The sequence below is a fragment of the Gigantopelta aegis genome, chromosome 7 (genome assembly GCF_016097555.1).
Source record: "Gigantopelta aegis isolate Gae_Host chromosome 7, Gae_host_genome, whole genome shotgun sequence".
In the NCBI taxonomy this organism is placed as follows: Eukaryota; Metazoa; Mollusca; class Gastropoda; order Neomphalida; family Peltospiridae; genus Gigantopelta; species Gigantopelta aegis.
This window is the reverse complement of record NC_054705.1, coordinates 24,276,951-24,296,296: the sequence shown is the minus strand read 5'-3', so window position 1 is coordinate 24,296,296 and position 19,346 is coordinate 24,276,951. Positions and strand designations below refer to the sequence as shown.

At 40.0% G+C, this 19,346-nt stretch overlaps 1 protein-coding gene across 1 annotated transcript in view; it reads left to right on the top strand.

The window, feature by feature from the left end:
• Positions 1 to 1,491: 1,491 nt before the first annotated feature.
• LOC121377169 (VAO-type flavoprotein oxidase VAO615-like) overlaps positions 1,492 to 19,346 on the top strand; it is a 29,091-nt gene continuing 11,236 nt past the window's right edge. The window contains exons 1-3 of the mRNA XM_041505077.1: positions 1,492 to 1,570; positions 6,053 to 6,521; positions 17,156 to 17,933. Coding sequence (XP_041361011.1) covers positions 1,566 to 1,570; positions 6,053 to 6,521; positions 17,156 to 17,933 — 1,252 coding nt within the window. The 5' untranslated portion in view covers positions 1,492 to 1,565. The remainder of the gene's footprint in view (positions 1,571 to 6,052; positions 6,522 to 17,155; positions 17,934 to 19,346) is intronic.

The window sequence follows — 19,346 nt, the reverse complement described above, 5'->3', positions numbered from 1 at the left end:
CAAATCCTTATTTCTTTCTTTCATTTATTTTTGGACTATCCTTCTAGGCCAAGCAGACGATTCCTTTTTTTTCTAGTGGGGGTTTTCCTGGGTTTTTGTTTGTTTTTTGTTTTGTTTTTTGTTGTTTTTTTGTTTTTTTTGTTTGTTTGTTTTGTTGGGGTTTTTTTTTTTTTTGGGGGGGGGGGGGGGTTTTTTTTGGGGGGTGGGGGGGGGGGCTTGTTAACGTTTTTATGATCGATTATAATCGAAAAGTGGTCGGTTAGGCTTTACCATTTTAATGTGTCGGTATGTATTGGTGGTCCGGGTATGCATCTTTCCAACAAATAAGGAAGGCTCATGTTTAAGTTTACTCTCCCTTTAATGTTTGACAACCAAAAGCCGATGATTAATTAATCAATGTTCTCAAGTGGTGCCGTTAAGCAAAACAAACTTCTTGATTCTGATAAGTAAGAATAATCCTGATCGATTGCATATTTAGTCGAAAGTTAATTGTTTGGTGCAAACCGATCATGACTGAACTGAACTTTATTTACACTCAGGCCGTAGAATACGGCATATGAGGATATATATACATACAATAGTCAATATAATTGTAACAAGATGGTGGGTGTACATAAATACAATAAATACATATTAATAAATACAAAAAATACACAGAATATCAGCCAGAGGATTTGAAAGTATTCATAATTAGATTACAAAATATAGAAAGTTTTCTAAGGACACCAGCTTTCTTAAAGTTTAATAATTTATAAAATTTATATATATTTGGTTTAGACTGACAGAAAGATGGTAAGTAACGCTTTCTTTCATTCTTAAAAAACAAACATGTAAATATATAATGAAACTCATCTCCGATATCGTAATTATTACACAATGGACATATTCTATTTTGTAGTGGTACATTTTTCCATCTGCCCGTTTCAATTGGAAGATTATGTTTTGATAATCTGAAGCGTAATAATGGACACCAATGTTTTCTCTCTATAATTGTGATGTATGTCTCAAATTCAACAGTATTTTTAAATAATTTATAATTTGAAGCTTTGGATGAGTTATCAATATAAGTATACCATGATTGTAAGTATTGATCCGTAAGCTTTGTATTAATATACGTTTTCAACATGGAAGCACTAGTAATAGCTTTGCATTGTGATAACCATATATATGTACAACCAATATCATCTAAAACAGATTTAACATACATAATCCATTTGTGATTATACAAGTTATTATTAACATCATTCAGTAATAATGTGTACACCAATAATGACAACTTGGACTGTTTTCCAGTAATTGCTGATGATTGATGATCAAATTCCTCTCTATGCTAGAGAGCAGTATAGATATAACTTTTTAGAACACGGGAAGAGATCGAGTATTTTACCGTATACATTCTAACTGAGATAGCGGAGATACCCGTAATCAATCGAAATGTTCCGAATGTCGGTAACCGGTTCGTGAACAACAATAAGTAACTGGATTTGAGGTCACGGGAGTGAAACGGAGCGTGAACATACCAGGGTGTCTCTGCTGAGTGTCGACTGGGTTAGCGAACTCGAGGGATGGCGTAAGTTAGCGCTTCTTTATTCTGTTTATTTCTCTCTTGTCGTTGTTTTTTTGTTCTTTTATTGTTCTCGTTTATTAGTTTATGTTTTTGCGGTGACAAAACCTCCCAAATAACGCCCATATCACCCACTAGCGTGTGTATCCTCTAGGACCGCTCTGTACCTGACTGGGCAGGACGTGGCCACTTACATTTGGTAGACAACAGGGTAGTATGCAGTTCGACCGCCGCCCAAGATGGACCCACGCCTACAGTACACGCACTTCGTGTGGATCTTCAAATGAGGCATTCTGTGATATGGGAACAGCGATCTCCATTATTTTACCTTGACCTTTTATACGTAGGGTCACCTTTGACAACAGAAAGGAAAGGAAGGAACTGTTAACGACGCACTCAACACATTTTATTTACGGTTATATAGTTAATATGGTTAAGGACATATGGTTAAGGACCATACAGATATTGAGAGAGGAAACTACTCTTTTCGATTAGCAGCAAGGGATCTTTTATATGCACCATCCCACAGACGGGGTAGTACATACCACGGCATTTGATATACCAGTCATGGTGCACTGGCTGGAACGAGAAATAGCGTAATGGGGCCACCGGCGGGGATCGATCTCACACCGACCGCGCGCTGTACCACTGGTCAACGGCCGTAGTGTGTGATGTCAGGTCTGTGGGAAAGTGCATATAATAATAAAAGATCCCTTGCTGCATTAGGAAAAATGTAGCGAGTTTCTTCTGATGACTACATATCAGAATTACCAAATGTTTGACATTCAATAACCGATGTGCTCTAGTGGTAACGACCTTTCAAGTGGGAGGGGTCGCATTATTTAAGGTCGGGGTGTGTGTAGCGCGAAATATTTTATTTATGGGTAATCTATAACAACAGATGCGTGTGCAGGGGGTGGGTTTCTGGGGTCGAAAACACCTCCTGCTCAAGAAAATGGTATTTTTTTCAATACATTTCCGGGGTAGCATATGTCAACCCCCTTATAAACTTTGCTCTCTGCAGTCTAGCCACAGACACACCCAGTTGCTAAAATTCCTACACACATGCCTGAACAAGAGGGCGGTTGAACGGGGGGGGGGGGAGTCATGGGGAATGCAGGATTTGTTCTAGGATAGGGTATAATGTTTTAAAATTGCAACCACTGTAATTAAAAGTAGTGAGGGGTGCAACATTTAAAGTAGGACACCTGTCAGGCGCTTGTGAGGGGTGTTTGGGAGTCGAACCAAAACTGCACTGTACATGGTGTTTATATTCTCTCAAACACGAAGTCGAAGGAGATTTTACATGTGCCCCACACAATACAAATAAATTAATTGTATTAATTTTCTACACACTGGAGTTTTCGTAGAACACCGAAATTCGAGAGGGGGTGCGTACCCTTAGAAACCACCCCATGGATCCGCGCTTAAGGTCCACCTTGATAGATTTTTAGACGAACTGGAACGAGATTTCCTAGCATTTGGAGAACAAAACACAAATGCATAAATAGACGACAGTTTTTATCTGTTTTACAAGTCAGTATATTTAGTAGGCCTATGACCCATACATTTATATTCCTCATTAAGTAATGGGTGGGGGGGGTGGGGGGGGCAGATCCCCGGGGTCCACTAGCTAGTAGTCATTTACTAGGGGCCTACTCAACCTGTTTGTGCCATTTTCACTCCAGCTAACAAGATACTGATTCATCAGTTCGGACATATTACCTCTACCCACTCACGCGCTCACACTTTCACTCACTGGCTCACCCTCTCATACTCACCTTGTCACTCAACCTCACTCACTCTCCCTCGTTCACTCACTCACTCTCTAACTCGCTCTCACACTCTCTGTGTCTCTGTCTGTGTCTCTCTGTCTCTCTCTCTCTCTCTATGTGTTTCTGCCTCTCTGTCTCTTTCTGTGTCTGTCTGTCTGTCTGTCTCTCTCCCTCCCTTCCTCCCCTCTCTCTCTCTCTCTCTCTCTCTCTCTCTCTCTCTCTCTCTCTCTCTCTCTCTCTCTCTCTCTCTCTCTCACTCTCACTCTCACTTTCACTCGCAAAAACCGAAAACTAGCAGTAAATATTCTATATTTGCATTTACCTGTGGCGTTTTTAGTGAGCGGAGGGTGGGTGTGGATTCCCGTGGTTAGTTTGACCGGTGCCATCGTGTTCTATTCACATTCACTTAAAGATAAACCGAATTAGTGGATCCAGTGGCGCGTGTGTGCGTGCGCGCGCGCACGTATTTGTGTGTGTGTGTGTCACGATTGCCCTTTTTAGAATGTTGTGGACCCCCCTTATAAAACCCTGGATTTGCCCATGAAAGACTCGTCAACGAGCGACCACGATAGCTCGCTCTCCTAAACATGCCAGTAGTACTAATCAAGGAATATTTGTTGGGACAAGAGAAACGTCATGCGAGCGCACTACTAGTTTACGTACACCCGCTTGACTTTACGTACAGAATCTCCTGTATTTTCCTATTAAACTGAATGTGGAACAACTAGACACTGACATTCGCTCAGCTGTAACACTATAATAAGTCAGTGAATCACAGAACTGGTTTGAGTAGTTTCTAGTTAAGGCAACCACTCGACCACGACCACACAACACTTAACAAACAGCCGTGTTCAAACGTTGTTGAATAGTAAAACGTATGCAGGCTCATAGCAAGATATGTTGGGAGTGGGGATAAGGGCGTAATCTCTAGTGGAAGGTGCCAAGGATCAAAGTATCGGGGGGAGGGGGGGGGGGCACCAGCCAGTTTCATTCTCGAGTGGGGGGGCACAAGTCCCCTGCCACTTAATATTGAACCAATTAAGTATACAACTTACGTAACACGGCGGAACAAGGGCGGATCCAAAAGGAAGCCAGCCCGCAAGGGCGGATCCAAATGGAAGCTAGCCCACAAGGGTGGATTCAAAAGGAATCCACCAAGCAAGGGTGGATCCAAATGGAAGCTAACCCGCAAGAACTGCTTAAATGTGAAATCTCAAAGTTCCATAACTTCTACTTTGAAATGTAAACATTTTACCTTATTTTTTCATTTCATTTCAACTTATTTCCGTGATTATATCCAATTAAGGTTCAAGCACGCTGCCCTGGGCACACACACACCTCAGCTATCTGGACTGTCTGTCCAGTACAATGAGTTAGTTGGTTAGTGAGAGAGAAGAGGTAGTGACCTTACACCTACCCATATTGATTCGTTAAAACTCGCTCTGGGTGGGAGCCGGTACCGGGCTGAGAACCCTGTACCTACCAGCCCGGTTTTACACGTACCTTCAACTATTTGCCTGTAAAGAAATTACAACCAAATAATTGTTCAGTTCAGGCAAACATCCCGTAACGTTATGCTAGACGAATGTTATTGACAAGTGTCTTGTCTGTGTCACTGTGGGCCCCATCTTAATGCCCACAGTGGTCATGCCAGATTTTGTGGATACGATTTTCACGAGCTCTTCGTACTTTGATAGGCCTCAGATTACAGTTATCTTCCCATTTGGTTGTCCAAAATCCGGAAGTTTCACCGCGCAAGTAGTCTGCTGTTTGACTGTGATTATTTCATGGCAGACAGCTATGAAGTGGCAACTGTTTGACTGAAGTGACAGGGGATAGCATGTAGTTTGCAAACATGTGTAACTTGTTGACATTGAAGACTTGTTTGTGGTAATTCCGGCCCATGCAAAAGTAGTGCTTTTTGTGTAAAATGGGTGTACTCCGGCCTGGTTTAGAGGGTGTGTCTGTTTAAACCAATATGCTGGGAGAAAGAGCTGGACAACAGGGGTTGTCCTTTTCAGGGTATGTGTCTCCCATGCAGGCAAAGGTACATACAAAACTTCACGGGCCTGCTGATATTAATAAAAATGTTATAGCCACTAAGGCTATATAGAAACATATAGCGAAATTAATTGTGGTCTGAGGCCATATCTGTGTAATCGTTGTTGTAAAGAATGGCAGAAAGAAAAAAAAGGAGGAATTGAGAGGAAGAAAACACAAAATAAAGAATGAATTTGAAGAGAGATGATAGTAAACTGTGTTATAATAAATACTTCTTCATGATATATATTATTTTGGATTTTATTATAACACAACGTTTACTAGTGCTACATGCATCTTTTAGCTTAAAGTCATTCTTTATTTCATTATTTTTTCTTTCTTCGTTCTTTATTCCATTCTTTATCTTCATCTTTAAAATAATCATTCACTGATGCAAGTCCATGAGCGGGACGTAGCCCAGTGGTAAAACGTTCGCTTGATCCGCGGTCGGACTAGGATTGATCCCCGTCGGTGAGCCCATTGTGCTATTTCTCGTTCCAGTCAGTACACCACGACTGGTATATCAAAGGCCGTTGTATGTGCTATCCTGTATGTGGGATGTTTGACATTCAATAGCCGATGTGCTCTAGTGGTGTCGTTAAACAAAACAAATCTTTTAATGCAAATCCTGTTTTTGTTATGTATTAACATGCATGTATGTATTCTCTTTCAGGATTAAAATCTCCGTTGTGTCGGCCATTTTGACGCTGCTGATATGCGTGTGCACGTGCTCTATTATCGACACACGATGTTTTCCGGGACAGACGTGTTGGCCGAATCAGCGCCAAGTGTTCGAGTTTATCACCTCGTTGAGTGGTAAAGTTTACCAGCCGTCTAACAAAGAATACTCCCAGTTCAACACCTACCGCGAAATCAGATACCACCGAAGCCCCGCCTTTGTTGTCTACGTAACTGGGGTAAATGACGTCATAGCCTGCATGAAATTTGCCAGGAAGCACAACATCCTAGTGACAATCAAGTCATCCGGGCATTCGTACAATGGTCGATACACGCATGACGGAAGTCTGCAGATAAATATGATGAAGATGAAATACAAGAATGTGAAAATCGACTCTGACCGAAACGAAGCAGGGGAGATAACCGTAGAGACGGGTAATACGTGGAAGGAAATTTACCAAGAGGTAAGAAAGAACAAAATATGTTAACCCAGCGCTCGAACTTAACGACGGCATTGACGGCAATTGCCGTAATTGCGATCTTAATTGCCGTCGGTCAGGAGATTGACCGATGGCAGTCTTTTGCCGATGGATAAAAATTATTGCTGTTGGTTGATTTTTATATTTGTTGCCAAAGTTACTAGTTTAAAATTGCCGAAGGAGGGCTCAAAATTGCCGTCAGTAAGCATTTTGCCTACGGCAAAACATTTTCGTAGGTAACAAATTCTTAAGTCCAAGCCCTGCTACTACACCTCAACACTATAAAAGGATATTCCTGAGTTTGCTGGACTTTTTAAGATGTTATCGACTAACGGAGACTTTTTTTTAAAGTAAAATATTAGTGACTGCATATTAAACGTGTTTCTGATCGTTCTAATATTTGTACTAAAGTACTAATCAAAATTATACCCAGGTGATGTTTCAATCTTATATATTAGTTATGAAAATCCCTGGAATAAAAACCATAAAAATGTGTCAGTATTATCATGACCTGTTATGGTATTCAAACAACCGGAAGAAAAAATGATAATAAATGACCTGTTATAGATAGAAATATGAGATGTATTTACAATTTTACTGCAAAACATATGTAATTTGGAACAGACTATAACTCCCAGGTTTATATTGATTACACCTGACAGGTGAAATCACAAGTACTAAGCTAAGCAGAGAGGTGGTCTCAGGGGTGTTCAATATCAAACTTGGTGTTATAGTCTGTTTCATATTACATGTTTTGCAGTAAAATTGTAAATAAATCTCATATTTCTATCTCTAACAGGTCATTTATTGTCATTTTAGGTACCGGTTGTTTGAATACCATAACAGGTCATGATAATACTGACACATTTTTATGGTTTTTATTCCAGGGATTTTCATAACTAATATATAAGATTGAAAAATCACCTGGATATAATTTTGATTAGTACTTTTGTGTTTTTTCATACGTATGAAATTATTTGAAGACAAAATCCAGTTTGGGCTTCTTAGAAATATTAAGACGACCAGAAACACATTGAATATACAGACATTGATATTGTAAACAAGAAAATATATTTAACATGTAATTTTAAACGTAGAAATATTTTATTAGTCGGAAGTAGTATCAGGGCCTGTATGGTGCCATGACCTTCTTTCCGTGACCTTGACCTTGATGACGTCACGTGACCTCGTCCTGTATAGCCCCATGACCTACTTTCCGTGGCCCTGACCTACTTAGACTGGCCTACTGTGCAGTGTGCAACGTCCTACTGGCCCTGACCTACTTAGACCGGCCCCTGACCTACTTAGTCTAGTCCTGACCTATTTAGCCCGATCCGTCGTACTTAGCAACGCCCGTGCTATCCTGTCTGTAGGATCCCTTGCTACTAATGGGAAAGTGTAGCGGGTTTCCTCTCTAAAACTGTCAAAAGTATGTTTCACATCCAATAGGCAATGATTCATAAATCGAGGTGCTCTAGTGGTGTCGTTAACCTACCACATCTAAGGACTCGGCCCGACGCCAGGTAGTGTGTTTAATTTTAGCGCACTGAATGATGAATGGTTATCACTGTTTACATCCGGGAAGCGGTGGTATCCTATTTTATTGTTGGTGGCAATACTGAACTAGAAGTTACATTCTTAAAGACGTGAAATAAGAAATGATTTAAATGGTGTAAAATAGAATTCTCGCTCTACCCTATCTGATAGCGCATTCACAAGATTATTATGAACTGACCTATTTCATCACGTCATTCCGCGCTTCGCCGCTCGCACATATAGCGGTTTAAATGACAGATGTTGTTAACATGCTTTTAGTAGTCAAGTGCGAACGACTTCGCGTCCAGCGCTGAGGGTACGTCGTTCGTATCTCATGTGGGGAAATTAAAGTTTTACTATTATTTTTTAAACAAAATAATAATTTATAGTTTGTTTTTATTTTACTTATTTACTTACTTATTTATTTATTTGTTTATTTATTTATTGTTACGAGGGTTTTTTTTTCAAGCAGCCTCTAATAACCCTGTGGGGACGGGACGTAGCTCAGTGTTCCCTTGATGTGCGGTCTGTCTGGTATATATCCAGCCAATGCTCCACAACTGGACAACGGTATGTACTATCCTGTCTGTGGGATGGTGTAGGATCCCTTGCTGCTATTCAAAAAGAGTAGCCCATGCAGTGGCGACAGCGGGTTTTCTCTCAAAATCTGCGTGGTCCTTAACCATATGTCCGTATAACCGTAAATACAATGTGTTGAGTGCGTCGTTAAATAAAATATTTCTTTCTTTCTTGTATAACCATAAATAAAATATGTTGAGTAAATAAAACATTTCCTTCCTCGTAAAATAAAGATTAATTGAACACAAATATTTTATTTTGTTTTAGCCATAGGAAAAGAATGACATATTTGTCTCGAAGAAAGGAATGTTTGTTAAGAAGAAAGGCATATGTGTTAAGGAGAAGAAAGGAATATTTGTTAAGGAGAAGAAAGGAATATTTGTTAAGGAGAAGAAAGGAATGTTTGTTAAGGGAAGAAAGGAATGTGTGTGTGTGTGTGTGTGTGTGTGTGTGTGTGTGTGTGTGTGAGAGAAAGATCCCCAGCCCATTGCTTTGAAGAAAGAACGCGTGACTGCAACTGAACGCTCCGACCTAAACTATGATCTTTTAACTACATTTTAAACACAAGTATTTCCCTAGAGTACAAGCCTTTTTACAGGGCTTTTTTAATTACCAAATAGGTAAATACAGTGGTCGATCTAGGATCGATCCCCGTCGGTGGCCCATTAAGCTATAGCCAACTAGTGTATTATGTCTGGTATATCAAAGATCGTGGTATGTTCTGTCTTGTACACACAGCTCTTGCTACTATAAAGTAGCGGTAGTAATATCCAATCACAAATCTAGTCATAGAGTAAAAAACACAAAAAACAAACGCAATGGTTTGGTTTTTCATTTATTTCTAAATTACAAATCACTGACACATATATAAAATGGACACACACTGGGTTACATCGAGAGGCCTTAAGGGCGACATGTGAATAATATGAGTGTTCATTTCTCTTCATCATCGTCGTCCTCCTCATCGTCGGTATCGTCGTCGTCTTGTTCGTCCAAATATTCGCCGATCCATGAACGATACTGATTTAATTTAGAACGAATCTGTGGTCTCACATCTTTGTCTGGATTCACAAACTGTAAAATTTGTCTGGTGTTGGGACTTTTGTCAAAGTAATGCATATAGGTCAGGAAGCGAGAGTACGTGTCTTTAAATAACTTCCATTGCAATGTCTTCATGTTTCTTTCAATGGTATCTTGGGACATGTTTTTTTCTTCGTAGCGTTTCCTCTTGCTTTGGAGATAGTCACGATTGATGTCGAATACACGTTCCACCATGAGACGAATGCCTTCGTTTTCCAGGTCGGGCGACGGCTCTCCATTTCCCTTTTCGCACGTTTTCACGTGTCGCTGCAAGTCGCTTTCCGTCTTTAAAGACCAGACCACACGTATCGCAAGACTGCATTCTCTTGACTTTTTTTCAGATAGGGTTCTAAACCATTGGGTCGAAGGCGCCAGTGTTCGGGCGTGGTCGGTTTCAAGTCCACCAAGAGATGTCCGTAGGGCCTGTGGGTAGCTTCGTCAAACCGTTGCATGAAATGATGAGTTTTTTCCGGATACATCTGTCGTGCCAACGTCAGAACTTGCTGCTTGTCGATGGGCTTGTTGAACAGCGCCAGGTAATGACAGTTTCTTCTCTGTGCCGGGTCCTTACTGTAACAGAGGTTCTGATTGATGGCAATCACCGAGAGGTTTCTGTGGTGACTTCCTTCCGTAAACAGGTCGGTGATGAGATAATCTTTATTGTCATCCAACACGGTGATATTTCTGACTCTGGGATCCAAATAACGATCGTTTTTCAAATGTTCAAAACTTGCCCCAATGATAGCAAAGAAGGGTTGTAATCGTTTGTTGAGACATGTGATGCGGGGGTGGGGGGTGGGGGGATTTTACCATCCCATAGCAGTTTGTATACCAAAACCGTTTTACCACACGATATGTGTCCCAACACGATCATGGTTAAGGGGTGTAGCAAATTAAGAGGCTGCTGCTGTGACCCAGAGCCGGAGACGGAGCTGGAGCTGGAGCAGGAGATGGAGCTGGATCTAGTGTTCGTTGTGGTAAAATACGTACATTTTCCCAGTGCCGTATCATGTTCCATGATTTGGAATAAGTCTTTGCACATATGGGACATGACCTTCTATTCATGATATTCGCAATTTCGGGGACATACTGACTCATGATGTTAACTCTTCAATGACGTTGTCTGGCTCATGTGATTCCGTTTATAGTCTATTTGGAAATGCTTCTTCCGTTTCAGGGCTTTCCAACCCATACCACTTTGATGATGATGTTGTTGTTGTTTTGTTGTTGTTGTTGCTTCCGTTTCAGATCGGCCTTGGCTTGCTCTACCACCTGTTGCGTGGGGGAGACCATGACCGCACTGGGTGTCGAAGATGTTTTTTGTTCTTCTTTTTCTTTCTTCCACGTGGGATCGTAGAATTCTAGACATCGATACACACTGAGCTGACTTTTCCCACCTCGCTGAATTTCATAGTGAGACTCAAGTTTGCATTCTGCTTGCAGCTTGTAGAAGCGGGTCCGCTTATCCACTTCGGGTACATACAAACTTGTACTGATCTGACATGTTGCTTCTCTGAAGGTTCTAGCTCAAATGACGAACATCATTACCCTTTTACTTATATACCTTCCCACGCATAAAGATATGGTACAGGAATGTGTTTGATTCGTATCCAGGTATACCAAAGTCGAGGCCCTGCCCACCAAGACTCAAGGTCACGTACCTGCACAACAAAGTCGCGCACCAAGGTCACGTGGTCACGGAAAAGTAGGTCATGGCGCCATGTAGGCCTTGCTTCTGCTGTGAAAACGCAGCTCCCAATGATCTATCGTTATTGCTACTGCTCTTTTGGTATAACACACACACACACACACACACACACACATATATATATATATATATATATATATATATATATATATATATATATATATATATATATATCATAATAATAATAATGACTGCAACTCTTATGTTCGATGTTGGGGTTACATAGGGACTACAATATAGTATCCAGTTATTAAAAACACCAGATAAATGTACTATTATATATTGACATTTTCTCAACGTCAGATGATTGGTGCGTTCTCTGTGTTTTATATTTTATATTTGATCGACGTACAATTTGATATTCGAATTCTCGTGTGTGTGTATATAATATATTGTGTGTGAATATCTGATGTGATGATAAGCTTGCATAAGTGTACGAGACAGGGGCGAGGGAAATGCTGGAGCAAAACCTTAAATTAGGCAAAAATTATAGTGACATTCGGGTTAAATGTGCTAACCTGAGACCATTTTACCCTGCATTTATATCATTCTACCCTAACAATTAGTTATCATCCATGTAAAAATGCGCAGTGAATCGTTTGCAACCCTGTACAGCCGATTGGTAGTATTACTAATATGAATAAATGCAGATTCGTTTTTTTTTTTTTTTTTCGGGCAAAAGTCTTAGATACATATTATATTTTGCCAAACATACATTTTGTAGGCATGCATACATATTTACAGATAAAATAATATAATGTGCACACTGCGAGGAATGGTAAGTAGCAACGGGCTACAATAGATAAAAATCAATGGTACATGGGTTATACATGCAGAGCAATAATACACAATATAATAGCATATGTCATGTATCAATGTTGTCTGTTATATGCGTGGTAGCAGAGTTCAAATACTTACGCAATTTAATTAGCTGTTTTGAACTGTCGCTGTACAGTAGTTGCGTTAATTTAAACGTTGATGTTTTATTATAATAAAAAAGCTTTAATATATTTATCCGTTGATGTTTTATTATAATAAAAAAGCTTTAATATATTTATCTCTTATGGTACTGTTGAAAGGACACACTAAGATATTTCGTCTCCTACTACATTCATATTGCACTGACTGCCAATCTGCACCTATAACAATGGGAGTACGTACGCCTGTGTAAGCTTAGCTGAAATCAATGACACAATTGAATGTGTAGTCTCAAGCACGATTCAAACTTATGAAACTGCAGCTGTGAATTACTGTAATGATCTATACATATTATGTTCCAGAACAAAGGAACAGGATTTACCTGTCGGCTTAATGCTAGCTTGAGTTGCTTGCAACGCAGGATCGGTCCGACATGACTGCCAATCTGCAACTATAACAATGGGAGTACGTACGCCTGTGTAAGCTTAGCTGAAATCAATGACACAATTGAATGTGTAGTCTCACGCACGATTCAAACTTATGCAACTGCAGCTGTGAATTACTGTAATGATCTATACATATTGTGACGGAACATGCTCTTATTTTTTTTTCGCCTGTGGCGATGTTAATTGTTTCAAAGGGCCGTGTGCGGCGTGGTTACGTAATACCCCTGCGCGATAGTGGTCGAGCTGTTCCCAATATGCACTTAAGACCAGGTGGGCACTTTGTTACGTAATACCTCCACGCGACCGTACCCCCCTGAAACACACCCAGAGCAGGTGTGGAGGCCATGTGGCCAGTAGTTACGTAATACCTCGATGTGATTGATGTGACTTTAAATATTTTAATACTGTATTATACCAATATTCTTTAGACAGTGTCTTCGGTCATCTGACGAAGTAAATCGTAGACTTTTTGTTCTAACATTATACGAGTATTTGGTAATATAAAGCTTAGCCAGTCATCCTAGAAGACCTAGGTAAACTGTATGTTATTGTCTTTATTGTGATAGGTACCAGTATTAATTCTGTGTTACAAGGTTATTGAATGAGTAGTTAGGGTTAATTAGAAATGAACCAGTTAGGAATAGTGCTGTAATTCCTTTATTAATTAAGTTCCCCTGGAAGCGGTTCTCCAATATCGCACGCGTGTGTGTTAGCGTTTCTCAATTATCACACGTTACTGAACGAGTAGTAAGGGTTAATCAAAAATTAACCAGTTAGGAATAGAGTGGTAATTCCTTTATTAATTAACTTCTCCTAGAAGCGTTTCTCAATTATCACACGTGTGGGTGTTGTGTCACGGTGAAGTGATTAGCATATTGTGTAAACTAAACTCCTAGAGATTAACTAATTAAGTGATCAGTTCTGGGTTGTTATTATTGTTGTTATTAATTAACTACTGCGGCTGTGCATTTGTCAGCGTAGGTTAATAGAGATCGTATCTCTGATCATACCTAGAGACGAGCCAAAGCGGTTTTGAACTGACCGTTACAGAGCTATCTAATAGATATACAGTTAGGAGAGATATTTGGACAATCGTGTTCTATTCAGTTACGGGTATTATAGAATCCCCGTGACATATGTACTTTAAGGGCGGGACGTAGCCCAGTGGTTAAGCGCACGCCTGATGTGTGGTCGGTCTAGGATCGATCCCCGTCGGTGGACCCACTGGACTATTTCTCGTTCCAGCCAGTGCACCACGACTGGTATATCAAAGGCCGTGGTATTTGTTATCCTGTCTGTGAGATGGTACCTATAAAAGATCCCTTGCTACTAATGGAAAAATGTAGCGGGTTTCCTCTTATGACTGGGTCAAAATGACCATACGTTTGACATTCAATAGCCGATGATTAAAAAATCGATATGCTCTTACACTGGCACGACGAAGTCAAGCTGGTCAAATCGAAGTTTGGGCTCACTTCGCCCGCTCGCATGAGCCCTGCTCTAGTGGTGGCATTAAACAAAACAAACTTCTATTTTCTTTAGATCTCATTTACAATGTAGATCACATTCAAATGCACTGTTAGTGAAATAGACATTGAGATTGCCGAATTCCCATTACATATATATGTTTATCTACATACATTTACCTAGTCCAGTGTTTCTCCCAGAAAGACTTTTTTGGGTATGGCGTTATGAAATTGAATATTTACAATGTGTATGCCGAATGCAACCGCAGTCGATAGGGATATGGGGGTGGGGTGGGGTGGGGGGGGGGGGGGGTGGGGGGGGGGGCTGCACCAGAAAGAAAATGGGTTAGGTTTAGGGTTAGGGTTAAGAAAACCATACAGTAATGATAAGAGTAATTGATTTTGTCAAAAGGTCAACTTAAACAAATTAAATCTGCAAAAACATTTGGGTATGGCGCCATACCCGTGTTAGCCTCTGGTAGAAACCCTGCCTACATATATGTTTACCTACATATATGTTTACCTGCATGTTTACCTAGTGACATATATGTTTACCTACATGTTTATCTAGTGACATATATGTTTACCTACATGTTTACCTAGTGACATATATGTTTACCTACATATGTTTACCTAGTGACATATATGTTTACCTACATATGTTTACCTAGTAACATATATGTTTACCTATATATATGGTTACCGCGTAAAGGAAAATGAGCTGCTTGCAGTGTCTTATTTTCAAACTGTCAGGTAAAATATATTTGGACATTAATTAATGTTATATCTACAACGATTATAATTATTAAAAGCTGTTTTGTGTTTAAAGTTACATTTTCTGGTTACCATATTATAACATCATGTACAAATATGAAATACAAGCTCAAATGCACTTTTAAAAAACTCGTGTGCGTTCGCTATGAACGGAGATCGTCAAAAGTATACGCTTGATTCGTCGCACGTGCCGCCATTGCTCGGCAAAGCACAAAAGACAGCCTGTTGTCAGTTTCAGTTAACACGTGCGTTTGCCGATTTCAAATTGTAGGTTTCGTCTCAAAAAATGAAATTAGAAAGAAAGAAATGTTTTATTTAACGACGCACTCAACACATTTTATTTACGGTTATATGGCGTCAGACATATGGTTAAGGACCACACAGATTTTGAGAGGAAACCCGCTGTCGCCACTACATGGGCTACTCTCTCCGATTAGCAGCAAGGGATCTTTTATTTGCGTTTCCCACAGGCAGTATAGCACAAACCATGGCCTTTGTTGAACCAGTTATGGATCACTGGTCGGTGCAAGTGGTTTACACCTACCCACTGAGCCTTGCGGACCACTCATTCAGGGTTTGGAGTCGGTATCTGGATTAAAAATCCCATGCCTCGACTGGAATCCGAACCCAGTACCTACCAGCCTGTAGACCGATGGTCTAACCACGACGCCACCGAGGCCGGTATGAAATTAGAAATATTGCGCTGTACAAAGAACGTTCGGTTCACGATACGGTACTAGAGTCTTTCGTTAAAACCGATTTGATCTTAACAACATATTATCGATCATCGTACCTTCCTATTTCAGAATTAATATTTTATAAAGTGTTAGTAGAACTTTCAAAGTTTAGTTTGTATACTAGTAACACATTGATCATGTATATATTCTATATATATAATTTTACGTGTGTTAAAATCGACAAATTCAAATAAATATTTTTTCGTTGGAAAGGGTAAAGTTCGGGGTTTTTTTGTTTAACGACATCAGTGTCAGAGCATATTGATTTAATAATCATCTGCTATTGGATGTCAAACATTTGGTAATTTTGACATATAAACTTAGAGAGGAATCTGGTGCATGTGCTGGGGGAGGGTATTGGAGGTCGAAACCCTTACTTGCCCAAGCTTAATTTTTTTTAAATATATTTTCTGGTGGAGCATGTCCTCATATAAACTTCGCTCAACAGTCTATAACCCCAACCCCGCTGAAATCCCTGCACACGCGCCTTGGAAACCCGCTACATTTTGTTTTAGCAAGGGATCGTTTATATGTACCATCCCACAGACAGGATATCACATACCATGGCCTTTTATATACCCGCCGATGGGGATTGATCCTAAACTGACCGCGCATTTCCAAAAAAACATCTTTGTTGGTCTAAGTAATGAATAAAAATAACATATAGTGTTGAAAATGTTATGTAAATCGAACACAGTACCCTCTTCCTCTACCCCTAAAACGTTACGTAATTATTAACACCCCTTGCATGTAACGCGTATGCCAACCGCTGGGCACTGTCAAAATTTCAAGGCAAATCCCCCACCGACCCCTGGGAAGGTGTACCATACATTTATGGAAATAAATATGTTTTGGAGATATGAGACGTCCCCTCAATCAAGACAGTTAAATTTGTTTAAAATCACGTGAGAAGCTCAGCGCCTGCGCAAATCACGTAAAGTCCCAGTTCTACTGGCGTCCCGCTAAATGAAGAAAAACAAAGTTGGTCATTGCGTTTGTAGTTGACCTAGATAATGTAGATAAGCGATCAATACGAAACTATAACAATGTGGTGGACCTTTTGTGTACCAAACAGAACTGAGTCATCTATTCTATATGCTTAAATAATAAACATATTCCAGGGATTGCAGCTTTAAAATGGCCATCTTGTGATTGACGATATCTGTGTATATATTGAAAACACACGCGTTTATTAATACTGTACTTCTATTCGTATTTTGTATTAAGTTTATTTCGGTTAACGACACCACTAGAGCACATTGACTAATTAATTATCGGCTACTGAATGTCAAACATTTGGTAATTATGATTCGTAGTCATCAGAGGAAACCCCATCATTTTTCCTAATGCAGCATTACTAATTATAATTTTACAGGTTCAAAGGTACGACCGTGTTGTCGTAGGCGGAAGTGAGCACACGGTGACACCTGGCGGATACACCCAAGGGGGAGGTCACTCTCCGATATCGAGATCGCTTGGTCTGGCGGTCGACCATGTTATCGAGGCTCAGCTCGTCACAGCAGACGGTCGACTCGTCACGGCGCGGGAAAACGAGACTCTCGTCACCGACGCAGACGATAAAGTCACCCGGATTGAAAACGGAGACCTCCTGTGGGCGATCAGAGGAGGGGGAGGGGGCGTATGGGGGGTTATAATCAACTACACGTTCAGACTGCACCGGCAACCTAGTGGGATGGTTACAAGCAAGCACTTCTTTGAATTCATCGTCAACGACACCGTGCCCGGGACACAGATTCTCAAGAATCTTTTCCCAATGCTGAAGGAACTGCCGCCCGAGTGGGGGGGATACCTCCTCATCAACAACTTCAAAACAAAGACTTTTCAACCTGGAGCGTGGGGCCACATTACGCTAGCTCTGAACTACTTCGGGGACTGGGATTCTCCGAAAAGAAACAAAATTAAAACAATCGTCGATATCACGAACAAACATTTTCACTTTATGTCTAACAAAACGTCGTTCTGGGACTATACGCAAGGTACGAACAGCACCGAGGTGGCAAGTTCTCGAACGTACATAGCCAACGGATTTCTTCACAGCAACGAAACCGACTTCAGTGACTGGGTGGACGCCGTATCTACATTTATGCTGAAGAACCGAGACTCAGCAGGCTGCACTGGGACACTGCTAGGAGGTAAAAAAGAAAACGTTTGTTTGTAAGGTGTGGCTTACATTTTTTTCGGTTCATCGAGATTGAGCGCAAAAAAACGTAAGCACCCCTAAACCGATCATATTTCTGTAAAGTGTATAGACGAAAAGAAAATTTAATTATATAAATATGAATTAAATTTCCTTTGCCTCTTATACACTTTACGTTATTAATTACATAAATATTAACGGCCTCGGTGGCGTCGTGGTTAAGCCATCGGACATAAGGCTGGCACGTACAGGGTTCGCAGCTCGGTACCGGCCCTCACCCAGAGTTTTAAGGACCACTACATCCTCTCTTTTTTTTTCTCATTAACCACTAAGAATTAAAAACTAACCCACTGTCCTGGACAGACAGCCCAAATAGCTGAGGTGTGTGTCCAGGACAGCGTGCTTGAACCTTAATTTGATATAAGCACGAACATATGCAACGTCATCTCAATTGGCATGCTCGAACGATGTTTACAACTTATGTCATACTGGGGCTATGTTCATAAATTAAGTAGTTTATAAGTTTCAATACATTTCATTATAATGTTATTGTCCCATCATGAAGATGGTTTCAGTGCCGGTTTTTGCAATTACAACAACTAATCTGTTTTATTCAAAATCAACAAAACTGATAATAAATATTAATCTTTGTACATTTTGTAAACACACCCAGAAACTATAGTTTGGATTTCAATTGCGCATGAGGTCGACAACCAAGGTATGAATTGACTTTCTTTTCTTTTTTAAAGAAGTTTATTGACCCCAGACACAAGTATGGTAGTGTCACGGTTGATTTTACTACCTTACACCCATATATATATATAAGAGAGAGAGAGAGAGAGAGAGAGAGAGAGAGAGAGAGAGAGAGAGAGAGAGAGAGAGAGAGAGAGAGAGAGAGAGAGAGCAAGCAATTAGAATCAATATAATAATATTAATAAGCATGAATACATGAAAACATGGAGTTCACTAATATGTGTAGTTAACAGTGAAGATAGAGATAGAGGAAACGTTTAAAGGGAATGGTAAAGGGAGAAAAGAGAAGGTAAGGAAGGAAGGAAGGAAAGAAAGAAAGAGTGAACATATTTGTATTGAAATACCTCTAGAACATTGTATTGCCATGTCTTGTTTCTAGGTATCTGGACCAAGGTGCCCAATATTCCTCATATTCTTGAAATTGACAATTTTTGAAAAGTATATATTTTTCAATTTCTATTTTATCTTTTAAAATATTTTAAAAAACATATATGGTCCATGTTTCTGCATTTTAGATCTATATATATATATATATATATATATATATATATATATATATAGTATTTAACATTGATAATGAGCCAATTAATAAATACCATCTTGCTTTTTTTCCCCTTTATGATTCCAAACAAGACTGTCTGTTTATCGTGTTGTG